The sequence below is a fragment of the Neophocaena asiaeorientalis genome, unplaced genomic scaffold (genome assembly GCF_003031525.2).
Source record: "Neophocaena asiaeorientalis asiaeorientalis breed wild unplaced genomic scaffold, Neophocaena_asiaeorientalis_V1.1 scaffold362, whole genome shotgun sequence".
NCBI lineage: Eukaryota > Metazoa > Chordata > Mammalia > Artiodactyla > Phocoenidae > Neophocaena > Neophocaena asiaeorientalis.
In genome coordinates this window covers 1,108,564-1,119,721 of record NW_020175700.1, presented here as the reverse complement: position 1 = coordinate 1,119,721, position 11,158 = coordinate 1,108,564, and the positions used below count along the sequence as shown (strand labels likewise).

General features: G+C 43.7%; 1 protein-coding gene across 3 annotated transcripts in view; it reads left to right on the top strand.

Moving 5' to 3' along the window:
- The window catches only part of FAM169B (Protein), a 98,480-nt gene that overhangs the window by 19,019 nt on the left and 68,303 nt on the right, over positions 1-11,158 (top strand). For all 3 annotated transcript variants that reach the window (XR_003001376.1, XM_024732041.1, XM_024732042.1), the window contains exons 2-3: positions 1,122-1,255; positions 4,509-4,608. Coding sequence is in view for 2 of the 3 variants with exons in the window: in XM_024732041.1 (XP_024587809.1) it covers positions 1,122-1,255; positions 4,509-4,608 (234 nt within the window). In the remaining variant the exon portion in view is untranslated. The remainder of the gene's footprint in view (positions 1-1,121; positions 1,256-4,508; positions 4,609-11,158) is intronic.

The window sequence follows — 11,158 nt, the reverse complement described above, 5'->3', positions numbered from 1 at the left end:
GGGGGAGGGGGAGGAGGAGGGGGGAGGAGGAGGAGAGGAAGAAGAAGAAGACAGCTGCTTTGGCACCCTTCCCACCATAGGAGGCCCAGAAATGCATCAGAGAAGGGGACCACGGAAGGGCAGAAGCTACAGAGCCCCCTCCCACTCAGGGATGTTGCCAGCCAGAGATGAGCCAGCATCTCAAGAGAAAACCAACTGCCATTTCCAAGCTGAATTGTATGCTCTCAATTTGTATGATTATTCGAGGATATAATTTTCCTCTAAAAGTACGGTGATAAGAAAGAGATGCTGAGTAGAGCTGGGAGATAACTTGCAAATTAATCTGTGCAATAGTCTATCTGTGAATGGCCATTTCGGTTTACACATGTAGTTTTATAGTTCATACTAACTAGTACGTTTAAACTGTCTTACAATAAAGCAGTCCAATTAAAGGAGAAGAATTGACAAATCTTAACTTCGTGGCAAATGTAAGCTGGCAAACTAAAAACTCAGGCTGGATTTTGTCAAAGTTAGCAAGGTTCTAAGCAGCTGGGGTCAGCTCTCAGGGTACCTGTTTGTACATGTAGCTGTAGTGGAGGACACTACTAGAAAATACTTGGGAAACCATTTGATAGTTAGGGGGTATGAAAGGAAGTTTCTGCAGTGGTCTAAGAGGGTTCGTATTGAACCTCATGTCTCCTTGGGGTTGGTGCCAACCCCACCATCAGGAATGTCTTCTATTTTCTTTTGGTTCCTGCTGCTACACTGCTCTTTTCTTTTTCACTTAAAAAAAAATAGGTGAACAGAATTTTTTTTTTTGGGGGCGGTACACGGGCCTCTCACTACTGTGGCCTCTCCCATTGCGGAGCACAGGCTCCGGACGCGCAGGCTCAGCGGCCATGGCTCATGGGCCCAGCCGTTGCGCAGCATGTGGGATCTTCCCAGACCGAGGCACGAACCCGTGTCCCCTGCATTGGCAGGCAGATTCTCAACCACTGCGCCACCAGGGGAGCCCGGTGAACAGGATTTTTAAAGCAAGTTTCAATTGGCTGCTTTTTTCTTTTCATATTCAAGAAATAAGTGACTTTTATTTCAATGAGAGAGGAAAGCTCACGTCATTTCTTGCCTTCTTTTTCCCCTAGCAGGCATTTACCCAGTGGATATTTTGGAAGATGACCCTGCTGGGCATCGGGAAGCGGCTCTGGCTTACTGTGCCACTCTTGGGGAAGGAGCATGGCCCTCACCAGACGTTTTCTCTCTTCCCACTGGGGAGCAGGTATGTGTGATCTTCCTCATTGGTGGAGAGTTCTGTAAAATCTAAATTATTAAAAAGGAGAATGTTAGTGAAAGAGCATTACAGATAAAAAAAAAAACCTTCTGGGGTGAATACTAGAATAATTCCACTTTGAGAAGCAAAAGGAATCCTGGATTGGGATTCTGAGGTCTTGAGGATAAGTCCAGTTCTATAAAGCAGTCAGCCAAGTAGCCTGCTGTGAATCCCATGCCTACCACTTAATAGCTGTGTGACCTTGAGCAAGTGTCTTTACCTCTCTGCTCTTGCTATTCTCATCTCAGAAGTTGGGACAATAATAGTGCTTACTTCATACTGTTGTTATGAGGATTAATTGAGATGCTGTGTGTATTGCCTGACTGGCCTCAGTTTTCCCATTTGTAAATGAGGGGATTGACTGACCTTTAGTCTCTAAGGTTTGACTTAGTCCTAAAAGTTTCTGACTTGGAATGAAGTTATATCAATTACGATTTTTAGCAATAATAAGATTGAATTTTGAATATGGGCTGGAAGAAGACAGAAATGAAAACTATTTGTTAGGATAGTGGGATTGTGGGTGAAATTTAATAATTGTGTTATTTTTAAGGCCTTCCCCCCTCCCCTGAAGTAAATAAAAATAATATGTGAATCTTGGGCTGTACCTAAATTGGTTACCTTTTTTTCAGATTTGAGGCTGATCTGTTGAAAGAGGCAAGATTTTCTTGTTTTATATGAATAAGATTTCACTCATAACAGAAATCATTGCTCTCTGGCAGGCAAAGTTGGTTGAGGAAGACAGGGTTTTATTTTGCTGTATTGAAGTTGTTCCAGAGTTAATTAAAACAATGGCTTGTACAGTTTATATAGTGTGGCTTCCTTGAGATTTTGGAGATGCTAGTTTGTAATTAACTCCTGGAAGAATCCAGCTCCCATGGGTGATTCCTTATTGTTGATCTGCCGAGGGAGGTGGCTGTACTCACACGCTTTCAGCGCCCCCTAGTGATAGCTAAACCAGAAAACAAGCAAGCTCTCAGTCAAGACTAGGGGCTTACTCTTGGGGAACTGCGGGGCTGGTGGGCTGCAGGGTTGTTGGATGGAGTCGGGGAGGGGGGGAATGCTAGGTAATCTGAGAAGTGTGGCGAAATACAGGAGTTAGCGCTGAAGTACTTTAGGGTGCAGTTTCAGTCATCTATCTGATTTTATTTCACATTTATTTATGGATTACGTCGCTTAACAGCAACAACCCCCCCCCCAATATGTAGTATGCTCACAGAGTGAATAATTTTAGTGTTATTAGCAAAAACATAATAAAATAAGACAGTTACTAAAATTAAGTTGTTTTAATGTGTTAGAAATGCTGAAATGTCTTTCTACCTATTTGCTTCTCCCCCTTCTAAAAAAAGAGTCCTGAAAATAATCATTTGGTTTCCTACCATTTTAGCAATTAATTAAGAAATGGTAGCAGTTTCCTACCATTTAGCAGGTTTTGAAATAGTCTGATTTGCGATGATGATAGACCTCCTCATTGCTTTTAGCAAATTTAACTTTTCTTTTTGAAACCAGAGACATTTTTTTAAACACACAAACAAAAAAGACAAGGATGTACCACACCACATCACTCTGGTCCTCCTCAAAGTCTTTTCTTTTCATAATTAACTCTGTTTTCAGTCTTGAAATTGTCTTATCATATTTAAAATATAATAATACTTACTGATTTTTCTTGCTCAGTGTATACTATTTGGGAACTATAGCCAAGGACAGAGAAAATAAAATCACCCATGTTCATTGCTGTGAACATTTTGATGTGTTTCCATTGGATTTTATTTCTGGGCATGCTTTTTTAACATTCAGATCACACTCAGAGTACAATATTGTCTATAATAAGCATCTTTCTATGTTAATCCAATGCTTTGTACATATTGTTTTTAATGGCCTCGTAACGGCCGTCTGATGGGTGAATTGTGCTTCATATAGCCACCACAGGGAGCCAGCTGGGGGGGCTCTTCGTTAAGGTGACTTGAAGACTGGGAGCCACCAAGATGTTTATGGGTCTCAGGATTTGTTAAGAAACAATTCTCTGAAACCAAGGAGGCCTGCTGTAAACTTTTACAAGCAGCCTGCCTGCCTCACTCAGCCGACACGTCCTTTTCTCATTTTCTTACACTCTCCTTGGTTTTCAAAACAGACTTTGGAGTGGAGCGTGTTGTCCTTTTGCTTTGGGAGCTGAGACCAGTGGGTTCGATGGCCGGGAACAGAACTTGGCAAGTGGGTGCTTGAGAGAAGGCTCTGGGGCAGCCCAGCATCAGAGAGCCTGCATGTGCTGCTTGGTATTCCTTGTGGTCATGAGCAAACAGGTGCTGGGCACTGAGGATCTTCCCCCCGGGGCTGCCTCAGAGCCAGAGCTGAGACTGCAGGGCCCAGAGAAGGTGTGGGTTTCTTGAGGCTGCTTGCAGGGATCCGAGCCAGGGCAGCAGGCAGCCTGAGTGGCAATGCGGGTGGACGCAGGCTTGTCTAGGCTGTTTGCATAGAGTGGCTGCAGGGGGACAGTTGAGGTCGGCTTGGCAGGTGCAGCCTGAGGTTGGGATGTGGCCTTCTGCTTTGGCAGGTGGAGGCCCGACGGGGATTCGGGTGGGGAAGGCTGCTGGGGCAGGAAGTGAATGGAAGGAGAGACCGCAAGGGGGTCAGCTGAGGAAATGTTCAGTCATTACTTGGATAGACAGACAGGTGAGCAAGGGGAAGAGCAGGTTTGCTGGGTGGGAGATAGAGGAAGGGCCGTCGTCAGATTGCCCTCGTGTTTAGCTCAGAGTGGGTAAGGTTTCCATTTTCATGTTGCCTCCATCCTGTCAATTTTTTTAAAAAATTATTTATTTACTTTATTTTTGGCTGTGTTGGGTCTCCATTGTGGTGCTCGGGCTTCTCATTGTGGCGGGTTCTCTTGTTGCGGAGCACGGGCTGTAGGCACGTGGGCTTTAGTAGCTATGGCTCGTGGGCTCTAGAGCGCAGGCTCAGTAGTTGTGGCGCATGGGCTTAGTTGCTCTGCGGCACGTGAGATCTTCCTGGACCAGGGCTTGAACCCGTGTTCCCTGCATTGGCAGGCAGATTCTTAACCACTGTGCCACCAGGGAAGCCCCGTCCTGTCAGATTAACTTCTGTGCAACAGTGTTCTTTCAGTGAATATTGTGCTAATTTAATTGTTAAGCAATTTCTTGTGCCCTTACTGTGGTGACAGAACAAAATGGTGATTTTGCTATTTTTTCAGGTTAAACTTGAAGCTTCGTCTGTTTGCTTTTGCACTGTGCACTGTGATGAACCTCAACATAAAATCTTGGTCTTGGTTAATCCCCAGGACACAAAGACAGGTTGGTAGTTATTAATTAATTTAATAAACAAGGATTCTGATTTGTTTACAACAAATGGAATCAAACACCTCAGAAATGATGGTTGTACCCTTCGGCTGGACTTAGAAGGACATCAAGGCAGAACTGGTTTATTTTCAGCTTTTAGAGATCTGGTAAGGCATTATGGTTTCTGTTTATTGACACACATTGATTTTTGTATTGAAGACACCAGACACCTTCTTGCCCATAGTGGCAGTATTCAAAGCTGCTTTTAAGGGTAGCACTTACTGTTCTTATTAATAACATTGTGTGCACAGGGTGGAGCCCTTTTGTTGGAGTGTCACCGCAGCCCTGCAAAGCACAGGGACCATTCTTATCCCTGCCAGACAGATGAGGAAATGAGGCTTCTGATGGTCAGCTGGTGTAGGGTAGGGGATTTTTGCAAGGTGATTATCCGGTGGGGTTTTGTTTCTGGTGGTGAAATTTATGTAATTTGTAATTCATTTATTCTCCCTCTGCATTATCAAGAGCCCGTTTTTGACCAATTTCAGCTTCTTGGAGTGAGTGCTCTGAGCACACGTGGATGGCTGTGCTCAGGTGCATATAGGGCAGGGGTCTGGGGCTGTTGGCAGTGAGCAGTGTGAGGATGGAGAGGGTTCCAGGCTATCAGTCCACCTGGAGCCCAGGCCACCAGTGAGCTGGAAGCAAACTCCTCGTCTCTGACTTCAAGGGAGTCCCAATTCAATCCTATTTAGAAATTTACTGCTTTATTATACTTTAATGTGTTTTAAAGATTTCCTACAATTCCCATATATTGCTTTCCTAATAAGAAATTAAAAAAACAAACCCTTAGTGAGTTAGCCCTCTTTCAGTGTTGTGGTGTCTGGTAAAAGTTTGGGGTTATGGGTCTTTAACTACAATTTGCAAAGGGGCCTCTTTCAGCTCTCCAGCTCCCCTGGAGATGGACTTTTGCCTTAAACACCGCATGTCCATCTGGGGTTTGTAGTCAGAGGCTGCCCTGTTCGATGAGTGTCACAAAGCCCAAGGTGACCTCCTTGACTGGGGAACGTTATTCACCATGTAGACTGTTGTTAACGCTTCTCTTGTTACTAATCCTGAGACACGAGTGTGCTTAGCTAGCTGTCTGGGAGTTTTGGGCATGTTGGCAAAGCCTCCTCCTTGCTCCAGGGCTGGGGGTGGCTGAGCTGTGTGTGAGAGCTTTCTGGTCAAGGTTCAGGACATCTCCTATTCCTGTCAGGTCAAGCCCTGGTTGAACAAAGGGATTATGATAACCTCAGGCCTTTGACATTGCCTTGAATTTGTGACTCCAGCTGGCACCAGGTTAGTGAAAGTAACAGGATGTGCACTCCTTGGGAAACAGATTGTCAAAAAACTCTGAAAATATCATTTGCCAGTTTTAAGAAAATGTCCAAATATCAGCAGCCCTCTCTTCTGCCTTTTTTTGGCATTTAACAATATTCTGGTTATAGGTCTTTAACTGCAATTTGCAAAATGCAAATATATGACTGACTCATAAAAATCTGTTTCCTATTTCTATTGTACTTAATTTTTTGATCGTTTTCAAGAATGTATTATAATAAATATTCATAAGCTCCAAGAAATCTCACTCTGGACCTTTCTTTATATTTCATAGAACTTTAAATGAAGTTTCCAAATGTTTTCCTGCTGCTGGGGCTCTATGATGGTTGCTGCAATTTTGCATGATTTCTGAAAAGCACTCAGGTGTTATCCACACCTCATGCTCTTTAGTCTGGTATTTTGAAGCAGGCACGATATGTAAATGCACCTCTTGTGGCTTGAAACATGTGGACTCCGAAGCAGCCGATGGTACCATAGAGCCTCTTCACAGCTTTGACACATGTGCCACTTCAGTTATGTGCTTAGCTGTGACCATTGAGAAGGCTGTCCCTGGTTACTTTATAATTTTCCAATTATATTTGTGAAGGCCTTGTGTTTGTGTGGTTAGATGGAAGCTAAAGGGATCAGAGCTGTTTGATAAGCCCGTGTATGAGTTAATTATTGGTAAGCTGATTGAATTCATCGTAGTAACTTCCAATAACCCTGCGAGCAAATGAAAAACATCCTGGAGTTGTGAATTCCCTGGTGGCAAGTAGTTAATATTCCTGGCGGGCTACCCTGAGGATGTGAGTTAAGGCAGACCTCAGAGATGTTGTGCAGGTTCCGGACCACTGCAGTAAAACCAATATGGCAGTAAAGAGAGTCACGCGAATTCTTTGGTTTCTCAAATATAGAAAAGTTATATTTACCCTATACTGTAGTCTGTTAAGTGTGCAGTAGCATTATGTCTAAGAAAACAATGTACACACCTTAATTGAAAACACTTTATTGCTAAAAAAGCTGACCATCATCTGAGCCTTCAGCAAGTCATAGTAATCTTTTTGTAATAGTAACATCAAAAATCACTGATCACAGATCATCATAACAAATGTAATAATAACGAAAGAGTTTGAAATATTGCGAGAATGACCAAAATGTGACACAAAGATGTAAAGTGAGCAATTGCTGTTGGGAAGATGACGCCGACATAGGGTTGACACAAACCTTCGATTTGTAAAAAAATGCAATAAAGTGAAGCAGAGTAAAGTGAAGCACAGTAAAATGAGGTCTGCCTGCAATGCAGCTGTCCAGCTTTCCCCTGTAAGAAACTGGGGATGTGCCTTCCGTGAAGGTGGTTTGTGAAGTACGTGCCCTCGTTCTGTCTGGCTGTTCCCTGCGGGGCTCATGCTTGACTGTTTCTCTAATCAGTGGCTGGTTTCTGTCACCGAGGGGACACAGCCAAAGGCACACAGCCGAAGGCTGCCAAGAACCCTCCCTTCCTTAGTTGTTTTGTACCTCCCCACAGCCCTATCTTTCATTTATTTCCCCTTGTTTTACTATTCCTCTTATTTTTAAATTATTAACTGAACTCAAGTGTTTCCAAAGATTAAAAATATAACTCCCCTCATCAAAAAAGTAGTCTTTTCTTACCTCCTATATTAAATCAAAACTGCTTATCCTGGCATTCCAGATTCCCATCAACTGATGGCCTTTTGCTTCTCTCATTTCTTCCTGGGACCTGCAGAATAGAATCGATGAACCTGGACTTTGGCATCAGATTCAACAGACTTGGCATCCTGGCTCTGACAACTGATTGAGTGACCCGGATAAGTGATTTGGCCTCTCCAAGTCTCAGTTTGGTCATTTGCAAAATGGGGGCATCTTAGCTACTTCGCAAGGTAGTTGTGAGGATGAAATGATTTGTGGCAGAAAATCTGATGCTTTGGACCATCTAGGGCAGAGAGTAGGCGTGAAATTAGAAGTATTCTTCCATCATGGTGCACTTTTGCATGTTCTTCTCTGTCTGAGTGCTGTGTTATAGAAGCACAGGGTTTTAGAATGGGAGGCCTTCTTGTCAACTGCTGGCCAAACTTTGGCAATTGAGTTACCTCCCTGATGGATTCTGCTTGCAAACATCATGGAGAAGAAGGTAACACCACACTAGGGCAATCTAATCTGTTTTTGAACTACTCTAATGGTAAGACCATTGTTCTTTCTACTAATCCAAAACTGCCTTGTTGGATAATGTCATGCAGTCCATCCAAAAGCAGCCAGAGATCAAGGGTGGGCTGGGGAGGATGTACCTCTCCACCACCTGGATAAAAAGAAACAGGTGGCAGTCGTCATCCTTGGAAACGCAGTGAGCCTGGACATTGCAGTGGGCTGCTGGAAAGCAGATGGAACCTGGGGCTGCCTTAATGGAAGCATAATGTTCCAGCTCAATTACAGCCCCGTTCTCTTTGGTTGCTGCTCAGGGTGCAGCTGAAACAAACTGGTGCTTATCCATGGAGAGCAACCGGGGGGGTTGAGAGGGCTTGAAACCATTTGAACAAGGCTCGAGGAAACTAGGGCTATTTAGCTTTAGAGAAGGGAGACAAGGTTCCAGAAGCTCACAGTTGAAAGGGTGTTTAGATCATTAGGTCCAGTGCTTTCCAAGATGATTTTAGGTGGTACAGCTGAATTTCAGAAGGAGAAAAAGGATGATCTTTTGAATTTTATTTCAATTTTAAATATATCAAGGAAAGAGATTCTGTTTCCTACTAATATGGCTTTAACGCTTAGCTAACACTTGTTAATCTCCTTTAAAAAAAAAAAGAAAATAGGTCTCCCAGCTGAGCACCCTTAGCTAGACTTTAAAGATTTATCAGAGTAAGATTTATTTTTATAATCATAGCAAATGATGCCTCTTTTATGGTAGGGCTAAGAAGGTAGTATAGAGATATATCAGAATCATGAAGGTGTCGTCTGGCGCCCCGGCTTGTAGTCTGGGAGAGCCTGGCCTGTTCCGGGACAGCTCTATTAGAACGTTCTTCTTAAGGAGCCCAAACTGATATGCTCGTGTGTCTCCTCATTGGCCTAGTGCCCCTACAGGGGCCATCCAGGTAGGTGGGCATGGCTGCTCCACAGGGCAGATCTTCCTAGGCTTGAGGCCAGCTGCCATGTTTCCTGAGTCTTCTTTTAAGATCACTCACACGTTTCTCATTCTTTAGCTGTTCCTCCTTTTTTGTGGGCTCCAGAGCCCATCACATCCTGGATCCTTCTTTCAGATCTGGCTTCTCTTGGAACATGGCGTGCAGATACCACGTCATGGATGGTCTGGTGGAAAGAAGCTGGGTTTTGGAGTCAAGTAGACCTGAGTTCAAATCTTCTGCCCTTTATGAGTGGGTGGCCTGGGTTAAGTTATTTAGCCCCTCTGAGCTTCAGTTTCCTGTCTTCCTACTCGGGTGTGGCCTGTGGCCTAGCAGCAAGATGGCACCGCACAGGGAAGCTTGTTAGAAATGCAGGCACTTGTGCCCCACCCAGACCCGCTGAGTCAGAATCTGTCCTTTAACAAGATCTCCAGAAGCCATCTGAGAAATGCGCTCTAGAGAACCGTGAGAGGAGAGCGGTGGCTGGTGAGAGCATTCCTCACTTTTCTTGGACATTCAGTTTCCACAAAGTTAGCCTCAATTTACCTTGGCATTTCCTTAGAACCAGCCCAAGGCTGACTCACCTCTAGCTGACAGCTCATTACCATGCATGCCCGGCCCCTGGGCTTTTATCACAAACTTGTTATCAAGACATTGCTCTGTCCTCCAATGTTTTGAACCCACAGGAAGGACTACTATTATTCCCATTATATATATATATAAACAAACAGTTTTATGGAGCTGTAATTCACATATCATACAATTACCCATTTAAAGCATACAATTCAGTGATTTTGAGTATATTCAGAGTTGTGCGTCTGTCACCACACTTAATTTTCATTACCCCTAAAAGAAACCAACCCCACTTCCCTATCCTCCTTAGCCTTAGGCAATCTCTTCCATTTCTATAGATTTGCCTGTTCTGGACATTTCCTATGAATGGAATCGTGGAGTATGTGGACTTGTGTGTCTGGCTTCCTTCATTGCATAATGCCTTCAGGAATCATCCATTCTGAAGCATGTTTCAGTACTTCATTTATTTTTATGGCTGAATACTATTCCATTGTATGGATTTGCCACATTTTGTTTATTGATTTACCAATTGATGGACGTTTGGGTCGTTTCCACCTTTTGGCTATTATGAGTAATGCTGCTGTGAAAATTCTTGTACAGGTTTTTGTGTAGACATATAATGCATGTATCTTTTTAAGTCAGTGTTTTTGTTTTCTTCAGATAAATACCCAGAAGTGGGATTGCTGAATCATGGGGTAGTTCTATTTAAAAAAATTTAAGGGACCTCCATACTGTTTTTCATAATGGTTGCACCAACTTACATTTCCACCAATAGTGCATAAAGGTTCCCTTTTCTCTACATCCTCACCAACACTTGCTATCTCTTGTCTTTTTGATAATAACCATTCTAACAGATGTGAAGTGATATTTCTTTGTGGTTTTGGTTTCCATTTCCCTGATGATTAGTGCTGTTGAACCCTTTTTTATGTAGCTGTTGGCCATCCGTATGTCTTTGGAAGATGTCTATTCAGATTAAATGTATTCTGAGATTCAATTTCCAATGTGTGGAAGTGGGTGGTTTCCCATAGCACCAAGTAGTTCTCTAGACACCAGCTGGTTGTCCTTCCATTTACCTCAATTCTGACACTACCTGGAGATACCATCAGATTCTACAGGTTAGGGGTTTAGTCCTACCAGACTCCCTTGCCCCCCACTTCAGACGCCAGTCTCAAGCCCATGTTTTACCTGTACTTCTGACCAACTGGCTATCAGTCAGAGGTTCCCATGACTCTGTGCCCCCTTCAGGCTCACCACTCTCTCAGTACCTCCACATGTTCACTAGCCCAGAAGTTCTCTGAACCCAGTCCTTTTGGATTTTTATGGAGGCTTCATTACAAAGGCATGATTGATTAAATCACTGACCACTGGCAGCTGATGCAACCTCCAGGCTCTCGCCCCTCCCCAGAGGCCAGGCAGATGGGACTGAAAATTCCAACCCTCTAATCACGTGGTTGGTTCTTCTGGCAACCAGCCCCCATCCTTAGGTGGGTCCAAAAATCACCTCAGTAACA